The sequence below is a fragment of the Pelophylax lessonae genome (assembly GCF_965119305.1).
Source record: "Pelophylax lessonae genome assembly, chromosome: 9".
Classification (NCBI taxonomy): Eukaryota; Metazoa; Chordata; class Amphibia; order Anura; family Ranidae; genus Pelophylax; species Pelophylax lessonae.
The window spans coordinates 235,245,125-235,263,272 of record NC_138776.1 but is presented as its reverse complement, the minus strand read 5'-3'; the positions used below and the strand labels follow the sequence as shown (position 1 = coordinate 235,263,272).

Below are 18,148 nucleotides of genomic sequence, written 5' to 3'. Positions count from 1 at the left end.
TGACTGAACTGATGAACTGAACGGACCGTATGTGTGAAAGGGGCCTAATAAGTTGCATGACGTCGGGGAGGGAAAATGGCTAATTGGACCCAATTTGAACATTTTCACTTAGGGGTGTAATCACTTTTGTTGCCAGCGGTTTAGACATTAATGGCTGTGTGTTGAGTTATTTTGAGGGGACAGCAAATTTACACTGTTATACAAGCTGTACACTCACTACTTTACATTGTAGCAAAGTGTCATTTCTTCAGTGTTGTCACATGAAAGATATAATAAAATATTTACAAAAATATGAGGGGTCTACCGCTTCCTGGTATTTAAATTCTGTTAAGAGGCTGGGAGGCTGTAGCGGGAAGGGGTTAACAAACATGCAGTCAAAAATTAAATATGCAACATATTTTCCAACATAGTTTATCACAAAGTGCCGCCTGTTGTAGCTTATGAGTTTTCCTAAACGTTACGGTAAGCATGGTGCCAATGGGCCAATAATGGTCTTGGGAGTAGTGTGTGATATGGGAATCTGTGTTAGATACAGGTGCCAGTTTTTACTGAAACTTTAGTACTAGATGTAGTAATAATACAGTACAAGGTTCTCTGGGTATCTAGCATTCCTGACATGCTTTATTTGTATTTAAGGCCCAGGAGGCTCCCACGAGTGCCAGAAAATCTTTTGAAGAAACGGAAGAGGTATCAAGGATTGAAAGCGGCAGAAGCCAAAAGAGCTTTAGAAGAGAAGAGGAAGGTAAATCTCTTTTGGGTTATAGTAACCACAGTGTTACATTGTTCATATTTTGCAAACCCAACATGCAGAGCTTCATATATCTGACACAGCACTATCTTCCTGTAGCCTTTTCAGTGTCGGCGCATTAACATGCCGCCGTGTTGGTTAAGGCTTTTCTCATGTCTTCTATAGATTTAGGTTTGTCAGAGGGCTCCCTTATTAAAGCGGAGTTCCGGGCACAAAATCAATCTTTTTTTTTTTTTTTTTTTTTTGTGCCCGTCCGCTTGGTCTCCTTCACCTGAAAAGGAATTGGATAGTTAGGTTGTTTTTTTTTTTTTGTTTTTTTTACTCACCTTGTAATTGAAGATCAAAAATACTCACCTCAGTGTACTTCCTCCCTCTGAGCCGCGGCTCCGCCGTCACTTCCTGTCTTGCGATGATTCCTGGGAGCTGAACGTCATCGCTCCCAGGAATCAATGCGACGGCACCGGCCCCGCTCGTCCCTTCCGGGGCGACGCCGCATTCCCTGCTAAACAGCTTCTGGGCATGCGGCGCTGCGCCGGAAGTGACGAGAGGGGCCGGTGCAGGCGCATTCTGGGACAAGAAGACGCGGAAGAGGACGCCGAAGAGGATCGCGCCGGCTTCAGCTGCCCACAAGAGAGATGGCAACGCTGGAGAAGAAGTTTTAAAAGTGAGTATTTCTTCTAAAAGGTAAGTGCGAACCGGGACAGATCAGAGGCTAGCCATTGTGGAATGTACTAGCCCTGACTGTCCCGGGGGTATGTTTGTTGAAAAATGCTTTCTGTGCCCGGAACTCCGCTTTAAGACTTATTAAAATAATAATTCTTATATTAAAATTATTTTGCTGTGATATTCATATAATAATGGTCTTAAAGTGGTTGTAAACCCACTTTAAAGACTTTTACCTATTGGTGCTATAAATATCTCCTAAACTTGCACCCTTTAGGAGATATTTACAGTGCATGCAGCCGATGACGTCATCGGTGCATGCGCTCAGAAGGAACGGCCACCCGTGCCATTTCTTCAGAGCCCTGTGCTGTGATGTAATCGCACCTCCGGCCAATCAGATGGCCAGGGGACGCAATCCAGGAAGGAGGACAGCTGAACATGTTGGCCGTCCTGTCGGCACTGCGGGGACTTCATTTTTAGGTAAGTACTTCATAGTGAGCTAGTATGCGATGCATACTAGCTCATTATGCCTTTGTCTTTACGGGTTTTTTTTTTTTCTCAGTGGGTTTACTTCCTCTTTAACCACTTTACCACCGGAGGATTTTGCTGTCTTACGTCTGGGCCACTTTTTGCGATTCGGCACTGTGCGACTTTAACTGACAATTGCGTGGTCATGCAACGCTGTACCCAAATGAATTTGACGTCCTTTTTTTTCCCCACAAACAGAGCTTTCTTTTGGTGGTATTTGATCACCTGTGCGATTTTTACTTTATGCGCTATAAACAAAAAAAGAGCGAACATTTTTAAAAAATAACAATATTTTTCAAAAATTTTTATATTAAATTCCTCCCCCCGCCCCCCCCCCCCCCCCCCCACCTCCCCAATGTAAAAAATCTAAATTTTTTATCATTTTTGGCCAATTTGTTTTCTGCTACATATTTTTGGTAAAAAAAATCGCAATAAGCGTATTTTGATTGGTTTGTGCAAAAGTTATTGCGTTTACCAACTAAGGGAAAGATTTCTGTCATTTTTGGTGTTTTTTTTTTTTGCGGGACTGCGACATTGCGGCAGACAGATCAGACTAGGGCTGAACGATAGTCGATATGATATCGACTATCGTTCTGCGGCCGTAGGCGATATTCATATCGCCGAGGTCACGATATTTGCATAGGCAGGGGGAAGGGACTCGGAGGAGGACTCACACATCCATCCCACTGCAGGCTTCAGCCCGCCCCACACGTTCAGTGAGTCTCACTCTCCGCCCTAGTTTTCTCAATGGCACATTCAGGGAACCAATCACGCCGTGAGCAGCTGCACAGCTAACCAATCACGCGTGTCTGCACACCTGATTGGTTCGCTGTGCCGCTACTCACGGCGTGATTGGTTCCCTGAATGTGCCATTGAGAAAACTAGGGCGGAGAGTGAGACTCACTGAACGTGTGGGGCGGGCTGCAGCCTGCACGAGTGAGTCAGTGTATGTGGCTGTGCTCCTTTCTCCTAGTCCACCGCTCCAGCCTCCTACCACCACTGCCAGTATATATGTGAAATACAATAAATAATCTATATTGACATGGTGTGTATACAAAAAGGGAAAAGTAGATGTATGTATATGTAGAGGAAAATAAATTATTAATAATTCAGAGGTGATTTATATATTAATTTATTTTCCTCTACATATACATACATACATCTACTTTTCCCTTTTTGTATACACACCATGTCAATATAGATTATTTATTGTATTTCACATATACACTGGCAGCACCAATCACTTCCTCTTCCTTTTTATAATCTATTATATAACCCCTTCCAGGGTTATATTCTGAAGTGGGCTGCAGCCAACCTCCTTTATATTTCTCCATATAAAGGACGGGTCCCTCAATATCGCAATATATATCGTTGGAAAAAAAATATCGCAATATATTTTTTTCCCAATATCGTGCAGGCCTAGATCGGACCCTTGACTGACATTTTTGACACTTTTGGGAGTACCAGTGACATTACTACAGTAATCAGTGCTATAAATATGCACTATTGCTGTATAAATGACACTGGCAGGGAAGAGGTTAACTTTATTGGAGAGGGAGGGGTTAATTTATGCCTGGTGCTTACTGACATGTGTGGGGGGAGGTGACCGAGTGAAACAGGGACAGATCGCAGGTTCAGCTATGCTGAACCCTGCAATCTGTCACTGTTTGTCACTTAGGAGATCCGCCCGCTTTGTTTACACAAGCGGGCGGATCTCCAAACTCGATTCCCCGACGATCGGGGAAGAGCAGCGGTGATCACCGCCTCTCCTCCCCTGGCCCGACTCCCGCTGTGACTGAATACAGCGGGAGCGAGCCTCTGGCGGCGCGCGCACGCCGCCCACAAGGGGAGGAGTCCAGCGACGTAGGTCTACGTCGCTGGACAATAACGTGCCACATTGCCGCAGTAACAGCAATGTGAGCGGGTGTAAAGCGGTTAAAATAATGTTCTTCCTTACGTTTTTACAGCTGTCTGTGGCTGTTTAAATATTCTGCTCATCTTTGCAAAGACATGTTTATCTTTTCTTTTGACGTATTTGTGAGCCCAGTATGTCTGCTCTTCATGCCTATAGTTTGTGTGCTGTGGTTCTGCCTATCTGCATGTCCTTGTTGAATGTGTGTGCAATGTGTACTCCATTTGCTGTATGTAGGGTGGCCTACAACTCTGACTTCAGAGAAACACAAATTAATACAAAAAAATGCTTTCTTTGGTGTCAGGAGGTCTGCCTAGCAGTTAATCCTTTTAATAACATGGCTGATGTGGGATTTTTTTTTTCCTAATAGCCAGGCTAGAAATATAGCAATGGCATTATATACAGAAGATGTCAAAGGTCCTCACGCCTGTTTCAGAAGACAGAAGCGAAGCGCCTCTAAGTACAGTATTCCAAAAAGCACATGTCAATCATAAACTCACATTGTTAAGTAAATATAGGCTCAAAAACCATCCAGTGGTCTGCGGGGAAGGCTGGTGGAACCCAGCGTCTGGAGATGTTAAAGCCAGGGGATGGAGACGGAGAGGCCGGCTGGGCGTCTTCCGGGTTTGGCTGTTCCGGGAACCAAGCTGGAATGCAGCATGCGCCGCGTGACGTCCCCGAGGAGATGACACAACGCGTTTCAGAGCATGCGCCAAGCTCACAACGGGCATGCGCGCTCTTTTCTCAAGGGTAGCTTCTCAGCTTCATCTCCTGGCTTTAACATCTTTATCATCTCCAGACACTGGATCCACCTGCCTTCCCTGCAGACTATCGGACAGTTTTTGGGCCTATGTTTACTTACCAAATGTGAGTTTATGATTGACATGTGCTTTTTGGAATAAACAAGAGGCGCTCTGCTTCTTTCTGCATATGCTTTCTCCCACAGAGCGGACTTCCCTGTGCTGTGGAGCTAGCCCTTACTGCAGTCCCTTGTATGGTTTCTACTGGCACACTGTCTCTTCCCTGAGACTTTTACATATTATCAGGGACTTAAATATTTTCCATGTTCCCCCATGTATGTGATTTGTTATTTATATTCTATTTAGATAATTAATTTTTAATTTATTACATATTTACTGTCTGATCGCTGTTGTTAACAGCATTTTAATACATTGGCCGGCATCCTACAGAGGTTTCCCAGAGCGCTAGCTTTTTTCCACTACAATAGCCATGCCTGTTTAAAGCCGGGTACACATGGACAGAATGTTGGGAGACAATGGCTGGTTTAACTACTTTACCACCGGAGGATTTTGCTGTCTTATGTCTGGGCCAATTTTTGCGATTTGGCACTGGGCGACTTTAACTGACAATTGCGCGGTCGTGCAACGCCGTACCCAAACTAAATTTTTTTTCCCCACAAATAGAGCTTTCTTTTGGTGGTATTTGATCACCTGTGCGATTTTTACTTTTTGCACTATAAACAAAAAAAGGGCGTACATTTTGAAAAAATAACAATATTTTTCAAATTTTCAAAAAAAATGTAAAAATCAAATTTTTTTTAAATTTTTGGCCAATTTGTTTTCTGCTACCGATGTTTGGTAAAAAAAAAATCGCAATAAGCGTATTTTGATTGGTTTGCGCAAAAGTTATTGCGTTTACTAACTAAGGGAAAGATTTCTGTCATTTTTGGCGTTTTTTTTTTTTTTTTAATGAGTAATGGCGGCGATCTGCGATTTTTTTTTTTTTGCGGGACTGCGACATTGCAGCGGACAGATCGGACCCTTGACTGACATTTTTGACACTTTTGGGGGTACCAGTGACATTACCACAGTAATCAGTGCTATAAATATGCACTGTTACTGTAACAATGACACTGGCAGGGAAGGGGTTAATTTTTATTGGTGATCAAGGGGTTAATGTATGCCTGGTGCTTACTGACGTGTGTGGGGGGAGGGGACTGAGTGACACAAGGACAGATCGCAGGTTCAGCTATGCTGAACCCTGCAATCTGACCCTGTCTGTCACTTAGGAGAGCTGCCTGCTTTGTTTACACAAGCAGGCGGATCTCCACACTCGATTCCCCGACGATCGGGGAAGAGCAGCGGCAATCGCCGCCACTCCTCCCCTGGCCCGACTCCCGCTGTGACTGAATACAGCGGGAGCGAGCCTCCGGCGGAGCGCGCACGCCGCTGAGAGAGGGAAATGTCTGGTGACGTAGGTCTACGTCGCCAGACGTTATCGAGCCACTTTGCCGCAGTAGAGCTCTAGTGAGCAGTGCGGAAATGGTTAAAAAATGCCAACATTCGACCTATGTATATGTGTGTCTGTCCGACAGAAGCCAGCTGTGCATGCTGGGATTAGCCAATGGCAGATAGAGCTGATCAGAGTGTTCTGGTCAGGGGGGGCATCCCCTGTCATAAAACAGCTCAGCGGAGGAGATCGCTTAACTAACCTCGCATGGTTAGTACAGAGGCTCAGAGCGGAGCTGACAGTTTTTTTTTTTTTTGTTCAACCCTGTGGAATTGAATGGAATAAAGTGAATAGTGTGTACCGGACTTAAAGATGCCTCTTATAATCTTCCTAAGAGCCAGTTGTCTTTTGTCCAAAATGTGCATTTTACTGTTCTCAAAAGATGTCCAATTTCCTTAAAAAGAGAAGTATGGCCAAAGCTTGTTTGCCCATTCTTCCCATGTCGGTCACAGGTGCGCATTTGCCTGCTGTTGGCTGATGTCGCAGAGCTGCTCCACGCTCTGGAGGGATCCCGAAAATGTTGGTATCCACCCAGTTTTCTGACCAGCTTCTGGCTCAGCCCCTCAGTGCACTGCTGAAATGCCTGAGTCAACAACTGCTGCCCAAAGCTCCAGTGAGCACTGGAGGGGCAGAACAGAGAGTGGTGACTTTCAACGATAATCTCCTGCACATAAGTAAAAAAACCCAGATGGAACAATAGCTCTATAGTAGAAATGGATAACTCTTTCGAAACCTTGCTGCCCTCTAGGACCAGGGTTGTCCTCAGCACTGCAAAGATAGATAAAAGAAAGAGGGTGCACTGGCCTAGTGCATTATCCCACAAATTGTATTAAAACGTATAAAAATTAATAGAAATTACTCACAAACATAGGTAGTATAAATGCTCCTCTTACAACTCAATTTGGTTGCACTCTTTCAAACTCTCCGACCACTCTAGCATAGGGGGACCTCACCGGGGTCCCTGCTGGCTAACACGTTTCGAATGCATGTCGTCCTTCCCCAGAGCCAAAGGTTGGCAAAAGGACATGCCTTAAAAATTCGTTAGCCAGCAGGTGAGGGTTTATACTAGGGATAGACAAATTATCTACAAGGCTGATATATCGGGGGCCCATATGCACTTTCCCCGATATATATCGGTATCGGCCCTGGAACAGGCTGATTATTTTTGTGACGTCATTCTGCCTTCTTAGGCTGCCTCCGTTGCCTTGGACAGCCTCGTCTGGAGTTGGGACTAGTCTCGCAGGAGTGTATCACAGCCTTACACCCACTCACAGCAGCCCGGTGCCAACCAGCCACCCACATCCACAGGCCCTGTACCAGACAGCCAGCCACCCACCCACCACAGGGTGCCAGACAGACACCCACAGGCCCTGTGCCAGCCAACCCATCCACCACTTGGTGCCAGCCAGCCACCCACCACGGGGTGCCAGCAAGCCAGCCATTAAGCATTAAACAAAAATTAACATGTTCAGTACCAGATTTGTGTCAAAAATTGTCTTTATTTTTCAAAACTTTAAATGTACAAAATATCAGCCCATATTGATACATTGTGACCAAAATATCGGTATTGGCCCTGAAAAAATATCGGTCTATCCCTAGTTTATACTACCTATGTTTGTGTGTAGTATCTATTTTTATCAGTTTTAATACAATTTGTGGGATAATGCACTAGGCCAGTGCGCCCTCCTCCTCCTTCTTCTTCTTCTTTTTTTATTTTATATTTTTACAAAGTCAGTGACCGCTCTGTGCTCAGAATGGGTCCAAGAACTGAGCAATCAACAGTAGCATGATAGCTCAGTTCTCGGGCTTAGAATGTATATAATTCCACTCGCGCCTCTGTGTATAATACAAAATATATTAGATGTATAAATATATAAATAAATATTTAAATATTTATATGTTGGAAAGCTGCAAGTCAAATAACCAAACGGTAGTTATGCAAGTTAGTAGATATGTAACTGCGCTATCCCCTAATGCGTATAGATAATGGGGATGTGATTCCCACTATCTGCTGTGCTCCCTCTTTGTATTACTTGCGTCTGTGTGATATCTTACATCCACATATTAAAGTGCATATAGTGATTATATAAAATGGTACATATACTATGCATAAAATGTATTCTTTACAAACTGGCTGTATATCATATAGTACAGTGGGTACGGAAAGTATTCAGACCCCCTTAAATTTTTCACTCTTTGTTATATTGCAGCCATTTGCTAAAATCGCTTTGGTCGTCCCAAACGTCTTCCATTTGAGGATTATGGAGGCCACTGTGCTCTTAGGAACCTTAAGTGCAGCAGAAATCTTTTTGTAACCTTGGCCAGATCTGTGCCTTGCCACAATTCTGTCTCTGAGCTCTTCAGGCAGTTCCTTTTGACCTCATGATTCTCATTTGCTCTGACATGCATTGTGATCTGGAAGGTCTTATATAGACAGGTGTGTGGCTTTCCTAATCAAGTCCAATCAGTATAATCAAACACAGCTGGACTCAAATGAAGGTGTAGAACCATCTCAAGGATGATCAGAAGAAATGGAAAGCACCTGAGTTAAATATATGAGTGTCACAGCAAAGGGTCTGAATACTTAGGACCATGTGATATTTCAGTTTTTCTTTTTTAATAAATCTGCAACAATGTCAACAATTCTGTGTTTTTCTGTCAGTATGGGGTGCTATGTGTACATTCATGAGGAAGAAGAATGAACTTAAATGATTTTAGCAAATGGCTGCAATATAACAAAGAGTGAAAAATTTAAGGGGGTCTGAATACTTTCCGTACCCACTGTATATGTTATAGATAGGTATATAAAAAACAACCTTCACATTTATGTGACATAAACTTAACGATGCATATAAATATCAAACAGTCCTCTATATTTCACGTGGGCTATTGTTTCAACAAAAGCATACTGTTCTTGGTGAATAAAGGAAAGTGCCGTAGTGCAAAAGTCCTTCATATAATTATCGTGCTTCAATTCCAATATTGTAACCCTTCACCGGTCACCTTGTTGTGGTAAGAAGACTCACTTACCAGATGTTGTGGATTCCTAGTGGCATACGCCAGTGGGAATCAACTTGCGCTTAATCTTTAGTGTATCCCGATTCCTCTGTATCTCAAGGATCCACTGGATACGGCTCGTGGTCCGCAGTAAAATGGGAACTTTCTCCTTTAGGTGTACTTTGTGGCTGTTTTAGTAGGCGTGCTGCTTTCTTGACATCCTGTTCCTATGGACATGGAGATGTCTATAGGAACAGGATGTCAAGAAAGCAGCACGCCTACTAAAACAGCCACAAAGTACACCTAAAGGAGAAAGTTCCCATTTTACTGCGGACCACGAGCCGTATCCAGTGGATCCTTGAGATACAGAGGAATCGGGATGCACTAAAGACTTAAGCGCAAGTGGATTCCCACTGGCGTATGCCACTAGGAATCCACAACATCTGGTAAGTGAGTCTTCTTACCACAATTACCACAACAAGGTGACCGGTGAAGGGTTACAATATTGGAATTGAAGCACGATAATTATATGAAGGTCTCGGGCTTAGAAACAGCAGGGGACAGCTGTAACATCGGACCGATCCTGCCACCATAGAGGTGTTTATTTTTCTGAGTAACCCCGCATTTTTCCTTTAAGATGTAGAAAAACTCAAGTCTTGGACAATCAAAATGTGCCTGGATATACCTTCAATGGTGAAATAAATCAGGGTGTCTGCACTACCCATGTGAATAAAAATGCTGCCATATTTTCCTGACACTCCTAAGAACTAAAGAAGTGCCTTGGTTAAAGGAGAAGTTCACCTTTCCTAACATGTTACACCCATAATCTGGCTGTAACATGTTACGAATGAACTGACCCCCGCACTTCCTTGCTCCCTTATCGGACAGCTATCAGGGACCTTTTCTCCCCTGCTAGCTGTCACAATTAAAAAAAAAAAAAAAAACTTGGCCGAGTGGTGCTGCGGCCGAGTCACCTATTCAATTCAGTGTTCTGTGAATGGAAAACTACAAGGTCCGCCAGCCTTTACGGCTGTCGGCTTGTAGTTTTCAATGAACTACCACGGCACTGTTGTAGTTCATTCTCTCTTCCTGTCAGATTGTATCTGTTTGCCCGTACAGGCACACTGACAGATCTGCAGGAGACCTGCATGGCATCAGCAATCTGCTGATCGTTGGTGCAATGCTTTAGAGGCTTCAGAAACCAAAAATAATAAATGCAAATTATTTTTTTTTAACCTGCAAAAAAATTTGCTTTTTTTTATTTTTTGTTAAAAGGTGAACTTACCCTTTAAGCCAGAGGTCGGGAACCTTTTTGGCTGAGACAGCCATGAACACCACATATTTTCAAATGTAATTCCGTGAGAGCCATACACTAAATTTCAGGGGTCGGGAACCTTTATTTAATCATATTCATGGGCCGCATATATACAGAGAGTAGATGGAGCCTTGTGAAAGTGCCTGGAGTCTGGTCGGGAAGAGAGCAGAGCAGGCAGGTATGCAATGAGGCTGGAGTGGTGAAGCGCCTGCAAGTGATGCAGGTGAGTATAGGGCAGTGATGGTGAACCTTGGCACCCTAGATGTTTTGGAACTAGATTTCCCATAATGCTCAACAACACTGCAGAGTGCATGAGCATCATAGGAAATGTAGTTCCAAAACATCTGGGGTGCCAAGGTTTGCCATCACTGGTATAGGCCCTGAGAAAATGGCGGCCGGCCGCTGAAGGCCTCAGAAGTGGATGTGAGAGGCAGCTCCCGTGGGTCCCCGGGTGTCAGAGGGGAAGGAGATCGTGTCTGTCGGGGCACAGGGTGATCTCCTTACCGGGCGGTGATTGCCAAGGCCCTCAGATGCACAGCACACGAGCCGGCGGCGGTACCACAAGTAGGCCGCATGGTCCGTAGCGTGGCAATCCGGTCACCCAGAGACGAACTGAGGGTAGCGGTGGGTAGCCCACAAAGTGTACCGTCGATGGATGCAGAAATCTCCTTGGCACTGGATTGAGTGGTAGACGCGGCGGAGCTCTGGGTCTACACGTCCAGCGCGGCTCGCGTCCGGACACGCTCCCCTTTATTAAAGATTTGTCTGCGAGCCAGATGCAGCCATGAAAAAAGCCACGCCTGGCTCGCAAGCCATAGGTTCCCTACCCCTGCTTTAAGCTATGAAATGTCTTCAGCATTGCAGAACAAGTCAAGTTTAATATGACGATCTACTTCTAGCTATACCATGACCTGGAAGAACCTTCACAGACAAATTTGGGATGAAGCCTCCACTATGCCTTTAGAGGTGGTGACAAGCTTGCTTTAAAGTTTCATATGATGATGATGAGGCATAGCCTAGGTGCCCATGACCCTTTGCTGTAAGAGGGACCTGGAAGCTTCTGAAACGTAGGCCACCCACAGTCTGCAACGTTCTACTTTTAGAAATATTGACACATAATATATGTCCCCAGTGCATGTACTGTATTATACTATTTAAATTTGGCACACCTCTTATTAGCTTGTTGAGGTCCCATGATGCATTGTAGAATGTGCATTGGTGTCGTAAAGGCAGAATGCATTTTGGGGCTCAGAACAGATTTTTCATATTTCATGTGCCATGTTTGTTTCATTGGATTATTTTTCCCCTCAGCTTCAGCCCGGAAAGCAAATAAAATTTAAACGACTTGAGACCTTTGTCCGGAACTCTAGAAGAAAAATGAGAGATGACTGTAGATTGCGAAGGATGGAGGTGTACCGGAAGAGAGTTCCCAGCGTGGAGAAACACAGACTTGCATTTGTTGTCCGAATTACAGAGTACGTCACTTCTTTGTTCAGTTGTATCTATTGTAATCCTTTTTTTCCCTCGATCGTTCGACAGACACAGCTCCATCTTCTTTAGACTAATGGGTTATGCTCCTCCTATCGGGAATAGGCACTAGGCAGGAAAAAGCTTTACCACGCCTATGGGGCTGTCCCTGCAGGCATAACCTCTCACACTCTGCTTCAGCCTGCAGTTTTTCTGCCTAGTTTAGGAATAGGACCTAGCTTCCTGCTGGGACTTCGCTCTTAGCTGTTAATAGGGAAATTTTGTTATTTTATGATTTTTTTGTTTTCACTAGTTAGTTCCTGGAGAACTACAAGCAAGAGCGCTGAGTGCCTCTTAGGCTTTTCGCCATCAGGTGTCAGTGCTGTAAGTTTGCAAGGCGGCAACTTGGTCGTCTGTGCATACGTTCGCAAAATTCTACAAAGTAGATGTGTTGGCATCTTTGGATGCTTCCTTTGGCCTCAAGGTTTTGCAGGCTGCAGTTTAAAGAGAATCTTTTTTTGTTTCTGAGCTCCAGTTGTTCCTGGTTGAGCTCCATGTTACCTTATTGGCTAGGTTTAGCCTTTGGGGAATTATGTCGTCTTGCGTTGTCTTCCCAACCCTCATGATTATACTGCTTTGGGACATCCCATTGGTCTAAAGAAGATGGGGCTGTGTCTGTCAATGAACGATAGAGAAAACTGGATTTTTGTAAGAACTTACCATAAAAACCTTTTCTCTGAAGTTCATCGACAGATGCAGCACCCGCCCCTCTGCTTCTGAGTGTATGGGGTTTTTTGTCTTCTAAACACTGCTTGCAACGAAACTGCAGGCTGAAGCAGAGTGTGGGGGATTATGCCTGCAAGGACAGACCCTTAGGCGTGGTAACATTTTTTTCCTGCCTAGTGCCTTTTCCTGAGGAGCATAACCCATTGGTCTAAAGAAGATGGAGCTGCGTCTGTCGAACTTCAGAGAAAAGGATTTTACAGTAAGTTCTTACAAAAATCCTTTTTTTTTTTTTAACCCATGTACAAGGAAGTGATAGCTGTTTTTGTCAGTCTTGCACATAATTAAGCCATCTATTCTAGTTTATTCTGCATGACAACCCATATTGAGATTCTGTTCCTGTCTGCCTTATTGGAACAGGAAAAAGGAAAAGTGTTTAGTGTTGCCAATACTAACTACTAAGTGTCAGTCAAGTACAGACCCAGCGATGAGCTCAGTGGCTGCAGCTGCTGTCTCTCTCCTCATTGGTCAGATTGAAATCAGTAGGAGCCATTGGGGGGCCGAGTCCCGCTGTCTGTGTCAATGGACGAGCAGGGGGACTCAGAAGCAAGCCTGCACAGGTGCCCCCATGGAAAGCAGCTTTCCATGGTGGCACTTGATGTAGGGGAGCAGCCAGAAGCGCCAGTGGGGCACCCCAGAAGAGGAAGAAGGGGGCTGCCCTGTGCAAAACCCTTGCACAGAGCAGGTAAGTATAACGTTTGTTTTTTTTATTTAGAAAAGAAAACAAATCTTTACAACCCCTTTAGGCCCCTTTCACACAGGTGGAACGTTCAGATCCGCCTGTCCGTTTTTTTGGCGGATCTGAACGGTCCCCCCATGCATCCCTATGGGGCATCGGATGTCAGCGGAGACATGTCCGCTGAGATCCGATCCGTCAAATCTGGACGGATGGAAACCCTATTCTCCATCCGACCAGCGGATCGGATGAGAACGGACCGACGGGTTGAAAGTGCCCTGTATTGAAGTGGTTAAAGGGACCACAACCCAAACAGAGGTGACGCATATCTCTCATCCTGGCCCTCCTGTAGAAGCCTCCATGTGCTCATTAAGTGATAACTGACATAGTGATCACAAAATCCGAACATACTCTGATATAGATCCCTATCATCAGTGGAAGGCAGAGCTGTTGATAAGTACAATAGGAGATCAAAATCACTTATTGCCGCCTCTTAAGACATTTTTAGTATTTTCTCTGTACATGTTGTTTTTCTTCACTTGAGCCCAATTGATGTTTGTTTTTCTCGGCTTTCAGCATTGAAGGGGTCAGCCAGCAAGTAATGAAAATCTTGAAGACTTTCCGCTTGGGCAAAATTTTCTCAGGGGCGTTTGTAAAGCTAACTGCAGAAACCTTGAAGATGCTACAGTTTATTGAGCCATATGTTGCATGGGGGTAAGTATTAGCTACATGGTTTGTAGTTAAAATGGATGTAAACCTGATTCATTAAATTTGACCTGGGCACATCTATCTGTAGTGTTTACCTATCTCTCTTCAATGCTCTAAGTCCCGTGTCTTTCTCCTGCTCCATTCTTCTGTTATCAGCATGATAACTTCTGACAAGTTCTCCATCAACGGAGATAAATCAGGTTGAATTTTGTGTCGGGGAGATTGCTATAAATAGATTAGCAGAGCGCTGGTCTATTCACAGCACAGCTCTTCCTGTTTCTGCCCATGTGGAGAGGGGGTGTGTGTCGTTCCTCCAATCAGCTGTCTGTGTATGGCCAAACTTCCCTCCCGCTGGTGAATCAGTAAGAGAAAGTTCTAACAGGGACGTGCACTTTGAAGAAAACATATACAAGTAAAACTTTTGTAGGAGGATTTGTTTCATAACTGTGTATCATCTGAGGCTGTTCACTTCACTGGGAATATGTGAGGGTTTACATCCACTTTAATTACATATGTATGATTATTTGTACAATTAGCTCCTCTGCCCTCAGTAGCCAATTAGGTTTCAGCTTGGTTAGAAAATGTGATAATCTTCTATGGACATGATCTACTTTTACGTACGTACTTTTCAGTGTAAAAATGTAAGTTTGGGGGCTTTGATACCCTCCATCATCTCTGACAAGTCACACGCTTGTCTGGCCTGTCCCCGCTTCATCGATATTTGTAGTCTGACAGACTTACCATTGGAATAAATAGAGATAATAGTGTGTGGGCGCGAGAGGAACAGGACCCCCACCAGTAAAGATTTTTCAGAAAAGGTGGTGTGGTACTGAACAATGCAACAAAGCAGGGACAGGTAAGTGGGTGGCTTATCAGGGGTGAAGAAAGAGGGTGTTGGAGCCTATTGCAAGTAAGTGAGAATTGATGGTGAACCTGACCTAGTACAAGACAGGTAACACTGTTTAGGTATGGGCTTTTTGTGGTTCCTGCAACTTTTACGGGATCTCGAGGGTTGCCCAAGTTGATATATAGTACTATTGATGTTAGGGAATCCTGAACATTTCCATATCCATTAGAAAAAAGATTTAATGGTGAATACTAATGGTGCTAGCAGCAGAGGAACCTTGTTAATTAAACAAGCAAAAACAAAGAAAACGACTGTTGGGGGGGGGGGGTGAGGTAAGATGTGGTCACCTGATTATAGATGATCTTTTTCGGTGCCGGTTCACACTTCAACGATGTCAGACATTGCATGTGATACGGAGCGCACTGCTCTGCAAATTACATGCAATGTCTGTGCATTGCGAATTCAGCCATACAGATTGTGTGGCTGAATTCACATTGCATTTAGACCAAAGTCGCACAGGACCCTTTTTTTGGTCCGCACCAGAATCTGATTGCATGGGTGTTCACACCTATGCGATCCGATTCCTGTCCGAACTGACAGTTCATTCGCACTGCAATATGCGAACAGATTGGGGAGTGTCATTAACCTTGTATTGACACCCCCAGTGATTCGCATATGGCAGTGTGAACTGCCTGTGTGTTGAGAGCGATGCGGGAACCCGCGGTGGATTCGCAGGGTTCCTGCATCGCATATGTGTGAATCGGCACTAAAGGAAACCGATAGTATTTTCTATGTTTTAAACACTTGTGCTCCTCCACTTTTATACCTGTATGGACCAGAGTAATTTTTACATTTTGACTGAGTGCCGGGTCACACTTGTGCGATGCGGGAAGGCTGCGAATTCGCAGCCTGTTCCCGCATCGCAAACGCACATCTGGCAGTTCACACTGCCATATGCGATATGCTGGGGGTGTCAATGAAATGTTAACGACACCCCCAGTTTGATCGCATATCACAGTGCGATCTGACAGTTCGCGCAGGATCGGATCGCACAAGTGTGAACCACTGTGCGATCCGATCCTGATGCGGCTGAAAAAAATGCCTCTTGCGACTTTGGTGCGGGTGCAGTGTGAATTTAGCCATACAAAGTGTATGGCTGAATTCGCACTGCACATCCGATCGCATGTAATGAAGGAGGAGTGCGCTCCGATATTACATGCGATCGCCGCACACGCGGAAGTGTGAACCGGCACTAAGGGACACAATACCTTGGTAATTCCTTACTGAAGTGTTTATTTTATCCATCCATCTATCTTATAATAATTTTTTTTTTTGTTTTTACTCTTCTTATTACAAACCTAACCAAAAAGAATACCCCACTAAAACCTGTTTTCTCTTTCGTTCACTGACACCACTTCAAGTCTTCAGACCATTGGGCTCTCGCTCTCTAGGATAGGACTAGGTGGAAACTTTTTTTGTTATGCCCTTGGGGCTGCCCCAGAGGATATACCATAACTTCCTGCTGTAGGACTTCCGTTTTTTCTGCCTAGTCAGGAGTAAGGACCTGGCTCTCTCTGCTGGGATCTGCGGTCCTGGCATTTTTTTCCTATTTAAATGGAATTTTTTCCTTTTTTTTTTTTTTTTGTTTTTTTATTTTTTTTCCTGTGTGAACTACAATCAACAGCAGGACTGGGCGACGCACTGGATATTCTAGATCCTTACGGTCTTCCCAGTCTGGCCTGCGCGCGCGACCCAACTACCAGCTCCACGCTAAGTTGGCTGCAACATAGCCCCACTGGACGGGGGCTGACCGAATAAAAAAGCCTCACGAGGTCGTATAGCCTTGGTCACAACAGCATCACGACCAGAGTCACAGCGTACCTCAGGCCGCAGCACCTCCATTCCAAGATGGTGCGGTGGACTGCTGGGAGTGGTGCCCGCCTGGTGACTGTGGTATGGTGAGTAGTGTCCCCCCTCCTTTCCTTCGGAATTGTTGGGGTGGTCGCGGGCCCCCCCCCCCCCCCCCTGTGGATGGTAGGCCCCCCTGTGTCCTTCCTCCCCCTTGTGGTTCCTCCTCCTCCTTGCGGGGTTCCCCCTTAAATTTGGATGGCCTCATCTGTGTCGTCGTCCCCCGGCCCCTGTTTGGGGGCATGGGTGCAATTGAGTAGGGGAGCTACATGGTGCTGGGCTGGAGGAGTGGTGAGTGATGCCGCTGTTGGTCCCTGTTAGGGGTGTCCGTGCAGGGGGGTCCTCTCCTGGGGTCTGTACATTTTTTTTCCTGGGGTCCATGGTCCCCTGCAGCGCCACATGGTACCACCATTTTTCCATGGTCTCTGTGATTCCCGGTTTGTCAGGCCATGTTTCTGTAGTTCAGCGGCCATGTTTTTGGTTTCTCCCCTAGACTTGCATTGGCAGACATTTTCCTGTAGTTTGAGACAGTGCTGAAGGCTGTGGGGGCCTCTAGTGTCAGGTCAGCATTTCCTCTTTCCAGCAGTGTGGCAGATCGTTTTTGTGCACTTTCCAGCCTCGGGTGGTGGGGGGGGGGGGGGGTGAGAGGCCTCCCTTTTTTTTTTATCTTTAATTAATAGCGCGGTCTCAGTCTGCCCTGGCAGCCATGACAGCAGTTCTGCAGTCACTAGTAGCCAAAGTAGATATGGCCCTGCAAAGGAGACCTGGCAAGAAGCGCTCCCCCCAACTTCACCTGTATCCTCTGCTTCCTCAGATTCTGAGGTGGATTTGGCCGCCGTGGACTAGAGTCAGCCCACTGGGTCTGCGTCCACGCATGCTGAGTGCTCTAATAGTGAGGATTAGTCCTCCTCTTCAGCCGTGCTTGAAAAAGCGCTGGTGGAGGCCCTGATTGTATCAGTGCGGGAAACTTTAAAGTTGGAGGACTCCGCTACCGCGAGTCCACGACACCGGTGCATTTTGGCACCCGCAAGTCTTCCAAGGTGAACAAGGTGTTTCCCTTTCCTGCCTATTTTGATGAGATTGTCACTAGTCAGTGGGGTTCCCCGAAACGCATGGTTTGTATACCGAAGCGTTTTACTAGAAGATATCTCTTTGAGGAGTCTCTTCTGAAGAAACTAACGGTGGGCTCTCAGGTTTCCAGGCTAATTAAGGCTACGCTTTTGCCGTTGGAAGATTTCCTGTCTTTTAAGGACCCCGTGGACAAAAGAGCTGAGGGTCTGGTCCAGTACCTCTTCACCATGGCTGGTTAAATTTTAAGACCGGTGTTTGCTATCCCCTTGGTATCT

At 45.3% G+C, this 18,148-nt stretch overlaps 1 protein-coding gene across 1 annotated transcript in view; it reads left to right on the top strand.

Annotated features, from left to right (window-relative positions):
- Window positions 1–18,148, top strand: part of RPL7L1 (ribosomal protein L7 like 1) — a 29,028-nt gene that overhangs the window by 2,542 nt on the left and 8,338 nt on the right. Inside the window, exons 2-4 of the mRNA XM_082268224.1 lie at window positions 637–742; window positions 11,725–11,888; window positions 13,916–14,053. Of these exons, the coding sequence (XP_082124350.1) occupies window positions 637–742; window positions 11,725–11,888; window positions 13,916–14,053 (408 nt within the window). The remainder of the gene's footprint in view (window positions 1–636; window positions 743–11,724; window positions 11,889–13,915; window positions 14,054–18,148) is intronic.